Raw genomic sequence first — 11,218 nt, forward strand, 5'->3', positions numbered from 1 at the left:
CCTCCCGCGCTCCCCGCTGGCCTGGGGAGCTTTCTGGGCTGGGTTCGGTGGTGTCCCAGCCCCAGGCTGGAGGGGCCCACTTCTCCGGTAGGTGGGGCCTCTCTCTCCTGGTGTTTTGCAAGATAATGTCGTGGAGACACATCCAGTGACGCTTGGAGAGAGACGGAGAAGACTTGGAGGGCAGCTGTCGTGGGCATTCTGTCCCTGGGCCTCACCCCCACTCCCAGGGCTGTTTGCTGTTGGATACCTGGGAGCTTCTGGGTTTGGGCTGGGTGGACTGCCTGCAGGCAGGAGGGCAGACCTACCCCCCACCCAGGGCCAGTGTGCCCCCTCAGATCCAAGGAAGGGGGGGACGTCTAGGTCAGCCCTAGGCCCTGGGGGAGGAGCTGTTGGGGGAGCCTTGTGGGCCCCGCCCAGGGCAGGGGAACCCCGTATCTGAATCCCTGGTGCTCACACTCTCCGGTGACTCTGTCGGAGGAGAAGGTGCAGGCCCATCACCAGCCTGCCGACCCCCTTCTCGCCCACAGTGGCCGCCCCCAGCACCCTGCTGCCCCACGTGGAGCAGTATGAGGTGGTGTGGCCCCAGCGCCTGTCAGCATCCCGTGCCCGCCGAGCTCTGCCCTCCCACCTGGTAAGTCTCGGTGGGGAAGCCGGCCCGGGGGTCCCTCCTGGCTCCCCAGAGCCTGTTCTGTGTGCCCAGCAGTGGGGTGCCCAGCAGTGGGGAGGGGCCGGCTTGTGGGGCTGACGGGGCTGTCTCTGCCTGCACTTCCTCCATCCCCAGGCCTCACCTCCCTGCATCCTGCCGCACCCCTGCCCTCGGGTGGGTGGGGTGAGGTGAGAGGCTTCTGCTGAGGGAGGACCTTGGGGCTGCTCAGGCTGCCACTCAGGAGCCCTGCGGGCCCAGGGCACATCCTGGTTTCACTCGCTGGCTAGATAAGTCAGATCCCTTTCAGGCCAGAGGGGATGGCTCACCAGGGGCGTGTCACCGTAGGCGTTTGTGGTGTAGCCGTTTGTGGTGACGCACCTTTGTGGGATTCCCCAAGCAAGGCCGCCTGGGGGCATTCCTGAAATCCCGGCGGGACAGCCCTGTCCTGACCTCAGTATCTGGGGAAGGCTTTCTACCGCCCTGGGCCCTCACGCAGTCCTGTCCCAAGAGGTCAGGAGGCTGGGGGAACGCCCCGGGGGTGCTCAGTCCCGTGCCCTGCCCCATCTCCTCTGCTACCTTGGATCTAAGGGCTGCTACTCAGAGCCATGTTTTCCCCTCCCCCGGGGGAAGGGGATCTTAGCCATTACTTGTGTGGACAGATGGGGAAACTGAGGTCTAGAGCCCAGCTTGTCCACTGAGCCCTCAGCTTCTAATCCTAGCCCGACGCTGAACGACTTCCCGCCGCCAGGTCCTCTGAGGGACTTCCCGGCCTTGGGTGCATCCCCAGCCCAGCCGAGCTCCATCACACCCAGCTTGGAGGTGGGTGGACCCTGGGGCAGGGCCTCTCACCCTGGACCCCTCCCTTTCCCCTGGCTCAGGACCTGTACCCGGAGAGTGTGAGCTTCGTCCTTGGGACCCAAGGGCACAACTTCACCCTGCACTTGAGGAAGAACAGGTGAGTGGAGGCCCGGCCTGCTGCGCCGGGCATACCCATGCCCTTGGCGTCCAGCTGCCTGGCCCGGCCGCTCCACCAGGCCAGAAGCTGCTTCTGTGGGGGCAGGCGGGGCCCCAGGCACCACAGTGGCTCTCTTCCAGGGACCTGGTGGGCTCGGGCTACACGGAGACCTACAAGGCTGCCAACGGCTCCCAGGTGGTAGAGCAGCAACAAAGGCAGGTACGGGCCTGGGCAGCCCTCCGCAAGGCCGGCAGTGGGCGGGGGGGGGGAGGGGGGCTGCGGGCCACTCACGCCTCCTCCCTCCTGCAGGGTCACTGCTTCTACCAGGGCCACGTGGAGGGGCACCACCATTCCGCCGCCAGCCTCAGCACCTGTGCTGGCCTCAGGTGGGTGCTGCAGACCTGGGGAGTGGGTGTCAGCTGTCCCCCGCATGCTCCAGAGGTAAACTGAGGCCAAGAAGACAGGGGCTAGGCCTGGAGACCTTCCTGCACATGGGCGTCTGGCTGTTAGAAGTCACAGGTTCCCTGAGCTATGGGGCTCCGCTCGGGCCCTGGAGGCCGTCCCCAGTATACCGTCCACCTGGGGGCCATCTGTCCCCGTGCAGATGGAGCTTTGTCCTCACCAGAAGGACCCTCACCCCGTCCTTCAAGGCTTCGTCCCTCCCCAGACGCCGTGTGGGAACGTGATAATTCAGAACCACCTGGCTTACCTCTGCCCTCAGGGGCTTTTTCCGGGCCGGCTCGGATGTCCACCTGATCGAGCCCCTGGACGGGGGTGGCGAAGAGGGGCAGCACGCACTGTACCGGGCGCAGCACCTGCAGCAGAAGGCCGGGACCTGTGGGGTCAGCAACACCAGCTTGGAGAAGGCCTTGGGGCCTCGGATCTCAGCAGCCTTCAGGCCCCGGGTGAGGGGGGGACCAGCTTCCTCACCCCCTGTCCACTGGGACTGCGTCCCCCAGGCTCCCGGTGTGCTTGGCTGAGTGAGGGTTCTACCCGCCGACCCCAGTCAGGGTGGCCCGGGCATCTCCGAGGGGTCCCCACGGCTGATGGCCCTAGCTCTGCCAGTGACTGGTGCAGAGGTCGCTCCTCAGCCTGAGCTGGAGCCTCGTGGATGGCACTGCCAGTCCTGAGCAGGGGGCTGGGGGCCAGGTCCAGGACCCCGTGAGAGGGTCAGTGTGTGAAAACTGGGCCCGGGCCTGGAGGACTGTGGCTGGCGCAGCTGACCAGCTTCTTGTGCCCCCAGAACTGGCCAGTGGCCCGAGACACCCGCTACGTGGAGCTGTATGTGGTCACGGACAGCGCAGAGGTAGTGTGGGGCAGGGCGTGGGGGCAGGGCGTGGGGCCGGCCGACGGGCTGCGTGCATCTGAGGGCCTGCTGTCCTCCAGTTCCGGCGGCTGGGGAGCAGGGCAGCTGTTCGTAGCCGGGTGATGGAGGTGGTGAACCACGTGGACAAGGTGGGTAGAAACCCTGGTTGTCGAGGGGGCGGGGCCCTCAGGGGGAACCGCAGCCAGCAGGGAGCTGGGCTCTGCGCCTGCGGCCCTCCCTGTCCCCGAGCCTGACCTGGGGCTTTCCGGCCCTCCCAGCTTTATCAGGAGCTCAATTTTCGTGTGGTCCTGGTGGGCCTGGAGATGTGGAACCAAGAGGACCAGATTCACGTGAGCTCGAACCCCGACACCACACTGGACAACTTCCTCCGGTGGCGGACACAGAACTTGGTGGGACGACACCAGCACGACAACGCGCAGCTTATCACGTATGTGGGCGGTGGGCGCAGAGCCGGGGCCTGGGAGGCCTGTGTGGGGACGAGGGGCACGCGGGAGGGAGGCAGATTTCGAGGCGTCCGCATTCGCGCACTGCTCTTGTTTGCAGCGGGGTTGAGTTCACCGGGACCACCGTGGGACTGGCCAAGGTGTCGGCCATGTGCTCCCAGGACTCTGGGGCTGTGAACCAGGTTTGCTGGCCTCCGGGTGGGGAGCCCTGAGGACCCAGGTCCACATGCTTGTCCCTGAGCTGTCCCTACGGGCTGGAATACCGGGGCGGGTGCCTGCCCTGGAGGGTGCATTGATGCTCTCAGAAGTGCTGTTGGCAGCGGGGGTGGGCAGGGGTGCGGCATCAGGCAGCGCAGCCTCTCCCTGTAGGACCACAACCTAAAGAACCCCATCGGTGTCGCGTCCACCATGGCCCACGAGATGGGCCACAACCTGGGCATGGACCATGACGAGAACATTCAGGGTTGCTACTGCCCCGTGCCACGGGAGGGCGGCGGCTGCATCATGGCGGCCAGCATCGGGTGAGGCCAGGGGCTGCTTGCGGGGGCGGGGTGTCCTGGGTGCCCCCCCACCCCCTGACAGAGGCCCCACCCTGCACCCCCAGCGCCCAGTTCCCCAAAATGTTCAGCCAGTGCAGCCGCGCTGACCTGGAGATGTTCGTGGTGAAGCCTCGGACAGCCTGCCTGGCCAACGCCCCCGACCCCGGCCGGCTGGTGGGCGACCCTGTGTGCGGGAACCGGTTTGTGGAGCGTGGGGAGCAGTGTGACTGCGGCCCGCCCCAGGTACTGGCCAGATGCCCTCTGCCCTCTGCCCGCATGGACGCCCGCTCGTGACCCCCCAGCTGCCCCGTGTGCGGCCACCACACAGAACACACTCTGAGCCCCGTCACCACCCGGAGGGGCTCCTGGGGAGGGGGCGCAGGTCTGCCCTGGAGCCCACTCCCACCTCTGCCCTGCAGGCCTGTCGGGACCCTTGCTGCAACGCAACCACTTGCCAGCTGGCAGCGGGGGCCCAGTGCGCCCAGGGCTCTTGCTGCCATGACTGCAGGGTGAGTGCTGTGCCCCGGGCCAGTGGGTGTTAAGGGGCCCCGAGGAGATGGCTGGCAGCACACATGAGCTCTGCTCTGCTGGGCAGGTGACCCCTGCCGGTGAGCTGTGCCGTCCCCCAAAGGATGCGTGTGACCTTGAGGAGTACTGTGATGGCCAGCAGCCAGCGTGCCCGGAGGACGTCTTCCAGGAGAACGGCACACCCTGCCCGGGGGGCTACTGCTACAACGGGGTCTGCCCCACGCTGGCCCAGAAGTGCCGGGACTTGTGGGGGCTAGGTGAGGCACGTGCACTCCAGCCGTGTGCCCACAGGCCTGCAGGGGGCTGCGGGGCCCAAGCTGGAGGACTGACCTCCTCCTGGCCCCCACAGGTTCACAGGTTGCCGTGGAAACATGCTACACCTACAACATCTTACCGGGCTGCCAGGGCAGGCTCACCCATGGTGCCAGCAGGTGAGTGGTCATCCGTGGCCTGACTCGCCCGGGTCCAGGGCCACAGGATGTCCCTGGAAGTGGGGATGCCCAAGAAGGTCTTTTGTACAAAGGAATCTGGGGACTGAGTCAGAGGGTTCTCCAGGGGGTCCACCCTGCCTTCCAGGACCCACAGGCCTGAGCATCTGCCCTCATGGGAGGGAGGGTGTGTCGCTGTTGCTGGGCCTGGGGTCGGTGCCCATCAGCAGACCCTACAGCGTGTCTGAGGGCTCTGGGCCTCGTTTCCTGCAGCTCCGCGAGTCGTCCTAAGGGGCGTCAGCATGGACCAGGCCAGAGACCCAGCAGAGCTGGCTGGATGGCTTGTTCCTCTGTCCACAGGGTCAACAAGTGTGGCATCCTGTACTGTGAGGGCGGACAGAAGCCCCCAGAGCGGAGTTCCTGCTCCCTCACCTCCCCCGCGGGCACTTGCCAGGCTCTCGTCCTGGAGGGAGGTGCGGGATATGAGCCGGTGCCGGAAGGCGCCAAGTGTGGTGAGGAGAAGGTGAGCACCCAAGCCGCCATCTGGCGCGGGGCACGTCAGCTGCTGCCGCTAGCAGGGGCTCTGGAGGGCTGTGGCCCAGACGTGCAGCGGTCAGGCTGCTGGACCCCCAGGTCCTAGACACGCGTGCCACGTAGGCGAGCCCGTGTGGTCCAAGGGCTCTGCGCGCGGACTGCTCTGTGTTCTCAGTAGAGGCGAAGCGGGAGCACGGGAGGTGCTCTAGGAGGCAGTCCTCAGCTCACGGGGTGCCCTGTTCTGTGAGTCCACAACCCCCGGACCTGGGTGAGGCCAGTCCTTCGGCCCTGGTGGCAGCTGTGGGCCGGCCGGCCCGCAGAGGGGGTGCAGGCCAGGCCAGCCTGGATGTGGTGGCCCCGGCCTGCCTCCCCCAGAGCTTGCCGTGCAGGCTCGGGTCAGCTTCAGCTGATGGTAGAAGTGGGGACGGAGGGCTCCAGGCAGTGGTCTAGAATGTCTGCCTCAGGGGACCCCCACCGCCCTCCAGATTTGCTGGAAAGGACTCTGCCAGCTCCTGCAAGTTTACAGATCCAGGAACTGCTCCGCCCAGTGCAACAGCCGTGGGGTACGTGAGCCCATGGGACATTGCGCCGCCGCTCTCTGGGGCTGAAGGGGACCGGTAGGCTGTGCTGAAGAAGCGCCCGGGCACAGCAGGGGCCGAGCCAGCCCTCTGGGGACGCGGCCAGAGGCTGGTGGGCATCTGGGCGTCCCACATGAACACTGAGGCCCGGGGCAGCCTTGCTGGTGGGCGCGTGGGCTGGTGCTGGTCAGGCTTGAAATGATCTACTCTGAAATGGGGACGGGTGCGACAGCTCTCGGTGACCTGTGTCATGATGCGGGGACAGTCAGCCCCTGAAAGCTCAAAACACCAGGGGCTGGGGCGCTCCCCTCACGAGCCCCTGTCTCTGGGAGGTTTGGGGGTGTGTCTCACGGACACAGGAAGCTGCCCCGAGACTAGGCCTGACGTGCTCACCTTGCTGTCAGCACGTTTGCCGTAGCCCTTGCTTGTGGCAGCCCCACGCGGAGGAGCCGGGCTCGTGGGTGAGCCGGGCCTGTCCTCAACCGGGAGGGGCACAGCAGAGCCCCTCTCAGGCCTGAGGCCCGGCCTGGAGGCTCAGCAGCCGGTGGTGGCCGCGCGGGCGCTGGGAGGTGGCAGATGGAGTGTGTGGCGGCCTGGTCCTCACGCCCACTCACCCCCAGGTGTGCAACCACAAGGGAGAGTGCCACTGCCACCCGGGCTGGGCGCCGCCCCACTGCGCAGAGCCGCTGCCCCATATGCGCACAGGTAGGCCTGGCCTCCCTGGGGCCTTCACACCTGTATGGCCTGACGGGGTCCAGTGCGGGTCCCGTCCTTCCTCAGACCACCTGGGCAGGGCTGAGAAGGACACCATGTGCCCCGAGTCCCTCGGGACAGTGCGAAAGATTGAGGTTTGCAGTCCTCGACCCCAGGCTTTCTGACCCCACGGGTGTAAGGCAGAGCCCAGCATCCTGTGTGGCCACCTCAACCCCACAATAGGCCCCACAGGCCTCTGCCTGTCCTAGAGAGAGGGCACGGTAGCGGTGACAGGGTGCCAGCCCCTTTGCTGGGTCCTCGGCCCCCTTCTGAGCGTAGGAGTCTGAGGACCCCTCACTCCCACAAATGTCTTCCTCTGCAGTGGCCACTGTGCACGCAGCCGTCCATAGCACCACGGCCTCCAGGGCCTGGCCAGACCTTGCTCATGTCACTGTGGGCTAGGGGCCAGTCGCCACCAAGCCCTCCAACCTGTCATCTGAGAGCCTGCAGCGCTGGTGTAATGTACTGGGTGTCAGTGCTGAGGGTCCTCAGATGGGCCCTGGGCTCCCGGTTCTCTGCCTGAGAAAACTGTCCCCTCCTTGGCCCCAGGGCCCTCCCAGGCATCGCTACCCTATTGACACCTGGCCTCATTGCACCCCCACAGGGTCCAGGAGCCCCCTGGTGGGCGTGCTGGTGTCCGTGGTGGTGTCCATGGTGCTGCTGGTGGCTCTCCTGGCAGGCGTGGTCGCCTTTTGGAAGGCCCGGAGCCGTGTCTGTTCGAGGTGAGCCTGCTTTGGGGTTGCAAAACGTCATCACGTGCAAGGAGCACTTCCCATGCTCACACAGTTGGGAAATGCCCTGCTGCTGTTGGAGGAAGAGGAGAGACAGCCCTTCACATAGGCGGCCTCGGGGCCTCTGCCTCTCAAGGCAGGGGGTGGGGGGGGCAGGTGACAAGCGGGGCTGACAGGTGGTGGTGATAAACCCAGAGAGAGCCCCTCCATCCCCACCCTAATCAGTGCCAGAGCACCTGGGATGATACGGGCTCTGCCTGTGGTGGGCAGCTGCACTTGGAGCTGCCAGGGGACCTCACCCCATCGTGCCGGTTGCAGGACACACCCAGGAGCCCCTGAGTCCCTGGGCCAGGCCCCGAGGCCAGGACACACTGACCAGTCTTGCTTTCTCCGCAGGAGCGCAGCACCCAAGACTGCCAAGGGGCTCTCCAACCCCCTGTTTCACGAGGGGCATGGTATGCCAGCCAAGGGTGGGGCTCCGTCCCCCACCACCCACCCCAGCCAGCCCACCACGCCCACAACCTGCACGGCGACCCCTAAGCAGCCACCGCCTGCTGTAAGCACTGCATCCTGCCATCCCCGGGCCATCCCTGATCCCTTCTAACGGGGCTTAGAGCTGCCCCACGGAGGCAGAGGCAGGCTTTAGGGTGGCCAGTCTGCCAACCTACAGGAGCCACTGACAGACTGGAGCTTGCACTGAACCTGAGGCTCTCGGCCTCTGCAGGCTCTGTCGGAAGGTGTTAAGGCCAAGATGCCCTCTGTTGCTGCCCCGCACCTCCCGGCCCCTGCACAGCAAAGCTGAGGGAAGAGAGGGTGGGAGTCGCATCTGGGCTCAGGCCTTGGGGGGGCAATGGGATGGGGCAGAGCCCTGCATGCACACATTTTATTCTTCTTCCTCTGGGAGGGGTGGGAACCTTGGGTTCTGAGCTGGGGGCGCATCTCCAAAGCCCCTGGAGGCAGCTTCCCGGTGAGACCCAGGCTCTCCACCTTGTTACCTGCAGCCTCCAGCCACCATGTCCAAACCACCCTTCACCGTTCCTGTGTACACCCGGCCGCCCCCAGACCAGGTGAGCAGCAGTGGGGCCCAGCAGCCAGGCCATCTGGGGGCACCAAGTGGGTCCTAGGCGGGGAGTGCAGGGGCTGGGGGCCGGATTTGGTGAGCCGGGGACCCCAGGGCAGCAGCTGCCACACTCAGGCTGATGGCCCAGCCCGGAGAGGACATTTACTAAACCCAGGGGGCGCAGGGGCCTGACTGCTGTTCCTCCTTCCCACCAGCTCAGACCTGCTCCTCCTGCCAAGCCCCTCCCTGAGCTGAAGCCCAAGCAGGTGAGAAGCCTCTGCCACTCAGGAGAACCCCCCAGCTGCACCCATGCTCTTCCAGGCCCCTCCATGGCCAGACCCTGTGGTGTCCTCGGCTTCCTTTTGGAGCTCAAATCTGGAGATGCTTCGAGAGATGCATGGTTTATCCCCAGGGTCTGCGTCCATCTGGAGGCCCTGCCAGCAGCAACCATTATGTGGTGTTTGCTTCATGAAGATTCTCTCTTTCCTTTTTAACTTTTTGAACTAATTTTAGATTTACAGTAGAGCCGCAGAAATAGCCTTAGGAGGGGTTTTGACAGGAAAAATGGGGTCAAAGGAGCAGAAAGGGGTCTAGCCAAGGAGTGGTGAAAGCCAGCCAAGGCTACGATAAGGGTGCTGCACACACCACGGGCCTTCCCTTCCTCCACCCCAGATCCTGGGGGCACCTGCCCGCACCCCCCCCCCCCGGAAAGCTGAAATGCAATCAGATGCAAAGTGTAGTGGTTAATTCTTGGCTTTTGAACTTCCAAAGACCCGCATTAGGGCCATTTAAGAGCTTTTCTTGGGAAATGCTGGGGTAGGGTGAGGTGGGGTGGGGCTGTTGAGGGAGTGGGGGAGGTGCTGAGATATATAGATGGTGGCTTATGGGCCCAGGAGGGGGTTCTGCCACGTTTGGGTTTGAATCTGGCCCAGTTGGGGGCATTTGTTTGTCGACAAGAGAAGCCTGTAAGGTGGTGGACCTGGGGAACTTTGCTAGAAGATGCTGGGGAAGACGGGGCCCCGTTCCATGATGTCCGACTGTGTCCTCCAGGGTATGAGGCCGACCTTCCCACCCCCGATGCCACCGGTCAAGCCTGGGGCTGGAGGGGCCAACCCTGGACCCACGCAGGTGAGCCTCTCTCTGCCAGGGCGCTGGGCAGCAGGGCGCGAGACTCTCCGGCTGGCTGGCTGGCTGGGGCGCTGCCCGGAGGGGGACACGGTCACTGTCCACCAGCCTTGTTTCAACAGCCACTTGACCCTCTGGCGGGACTTTTCAGTGAGCCGCTCCTGCGGGCCGTGAATCTTTCCCTCCTGTTGGTACAAGGGAGACGGTCGAAGGTTACGGGGGTTAGCGGCTGCGGCGTCGCCGGCCGTGGGAGCGGCGATGACCGCCGTCGCGAGAGGGGTGACCTGCGTCTAAGAACTGCGGGGGCGAGTGTGATCATTTGTGCTCCTGGTAGCAGATGCCTCAGCGTCCGTTCGTTTCTTCCTTCGAGGGCGCCGTGGGTCCGAAGGCTGCTCTGAAGCCCCCCGTGCAGAGGCGGTGACGCCGGGCTGCGGACGCCGGGCCTGAGCGGGGAGGGGCCCGGCCCTGCCCCCCGCCCCTGCCCCGGCCCCCCGCGGCCGGCCGAGAAGTGCCAACGGAAGAGCCGGGGCCGCGGCCCCCGGTGCCGCACCCCGAGGGGCACCTGCGGCAGCTGCTCTGGGAGCCCCGCCCACCCCCGGGGTCCCGCAGCGGGGCCGAAGCTGCAATGAAGAGTGTATTTTCTGATTAAGTTATTATCCAGTTCTAAATAATCGCAGTTGTTTACGAAATCGATGTTACACTGTGCGTTGAACAATGTGGAATACAATTTATAACACGTTAAGATCTCGAGGCTTAAAGCGTACGCGGGAAACGGACCACGCCAGAAACCTAGCTTTTCTCCCGGACTCTGGTATGATCCCTCCCCCACCGGAAGTCAGCCCCAGGGCAGGGAGACGACGGCCCCGAGAGGCGGTCCCGCTGCCCCGCCCCTTCCGGTCCCCAGGGCTCTCCGGGCTCCGTCTCCCGGCAACGGCCCCAACAGCGTGGCCCGCTGCCCCGCCCCTTCCGGTCCCCAGGACCCTCCAGGCGCCGTTTCCTGGCAACGGCCCCAACAGCCGGTCCAGCCGCCATGCTGGGCGCAGCCGGCCGAAGGGCGCAGTCCTCGCCGCCCCTGCCGTCCGGCGCCCTCCGCGGCCTCTGCGCCTGGCTGGACGGACTCCCGCTCAGCCGCCCCAAGCGCCATCTGGCGCGGGACTTCAGCGACGGCGGTGAGGGCGGGCCGGCGGGGAGACGTCGGGGACTGCCGGGGCTGGGGTCCTTGGCGGGCAGGCCGAGGGCTCGGGGGTGCCCGGCCGGGGAGGGTGGAGGCCGCAGGGCCGGCTGTCCGCAGGCAGGAGCTCGCTCTTGGCTGAAGAATGCCCCAGCGGTCAGACCGAAGTCCCAGCCGCGCAGGCCCCCTGCAGGTGCAGGACGCTCCGGAGCAGGGGCGTGAGTGGCGCTCTGGAAGGAGTCTGTAGGACGCGAGAAGCGAGGCCGAGCGGCCGGCCCCTGGAGGAGGAGCCACGTGGTGGACGGGGGCTCCTGCTGAGTCCAGCTGCATTTGGGGGGCATTCCCCTCCCCCAGCATTTCCTGGGGAGGAGAGGGCAGCCTCAGGGTTCCTCCCGCAGCT

General features: G+C 65.8%; 2 protein-coding genes across 4 annotated transcripts in view; both read left to right on the forward strand.

Annotated features, from left to right (window-relative positions):
• Positions 1-10,389, forward strand: part of ADAM8 (ADAM metallopeptidase domain 8) — a 13,608-nt gene extending 3,219 nt beyond the window's left edge. Inside the window, exons 3-24 of one of the 3 annotated variants that reach the window (XM_040624711.1) lie at positions 1,525-1,601; positions 1,742-1,820; positions 1,911-1,987; positions 2,323-2,506; positions 2,845-2,907; positions 2,988-3,056; positions 3,186-3,355; positions 3,472-3,553; positions 3,741-3,892; positions 3,976-4,153; positions 4,330-4,419; positions 4,506-4,695; positions 4,788-4,869; positions 5,227-5,389; positions 5,886-5,963; positions 6,599-6,683; positions 7,336-7,453; positions 7,859-8,018; positions 8,464-8,529; positions 8,738-8,788; positions 9,573-9,650; positions 10,018-10,389. In XM_040624711.1, the coding sequence (XP_040480645.1) occupies positions 1,525-1,601; positions 1,742-1,820; positions 1,911-1,987; positions 2,323-2,506; positions 2,845-2,907; positions 2,988-3,056; positions 3,186-3,355; positions 3,472-3,553; positions 3,741-3,892; positions 3,976-4,153; positions 4,330-4,419; positions 4,506-4,695; positions 4,788-4,869; positions 5,227-5,389; positions 5,886-5,963; positions 6,599-6,683; positions 7,336-7,453; positions 7,859-8,018; positions 8,464-8,529; positions 8,738-8,788; positions 9,573-9,650; positions 10,018-10,068 (2,343 nt within the window). In that variant the 3' untranslated portion in view covers positions 10,069-10,389. Of the gene's footprint in view, positions 1-1,524; positions 1,602-1,741; positions 1,821-1,910; positions 1,988-2,322; positions 2,507-2,844; positions 2,908-2,987; positions 3,057-3,185; positions 3,356-3,471; positions 3,554-3,740; positions 3,893-3,975; positions 4,154-4,329; positions 4,420-4,505; positions 4,696-4,787; positions 4,870-5,226; positions 5,390-5,885; positions 5,964-6,598; positions 6,684-7,053; positions 7,275-7,335; positions 7,454-7,858; positions 8,019-8,463; positions 8,530-8,737; positions 8,789-9,572; positions 9,651-10,017 lie in introns of those variants that run through there. The other 2 variants (XR_005833297.1, XM_040624712.1) reach the window with 2 other exon arrangements.
• Positions 10,390-10,511: 122 nt separating this feature from the next.
• Positions 10,512-11,218, forward strand: part of LOC103658539 (sperm flagellar protein 1-like) — a 10,430-nt gene continuing 9,723 nt past the window's right edge. Inside the window, exon 1 of the mRNA XM_040624715.1 lies at positions 10,512-10,816. Within this exon, the coding sequence (XP_040480649.1) occupies positions 10,678-10,816 (139 nt within the window). The 5' untranslated portion in view covers positions 10,512-10,677. The remainder of the gene's footprint in view (positions 10,817-11,218) is intronic.

Source organism: Ursus maritimus, unplaced genomic scaffold (genome assembly GCF_017311325.1).
Source record: "Ursus maritimus isolate PB19 unplaced genomic scaffold, ASM1731132v1 scaffold_7, whole genome shotgun sequence".
Classification (NCBI taxonomy): Eukaryota; Metazoa; Chordata; class Mammalia; order Carnivora; family Ursidae; genus Ursus; species Ursus maritimus.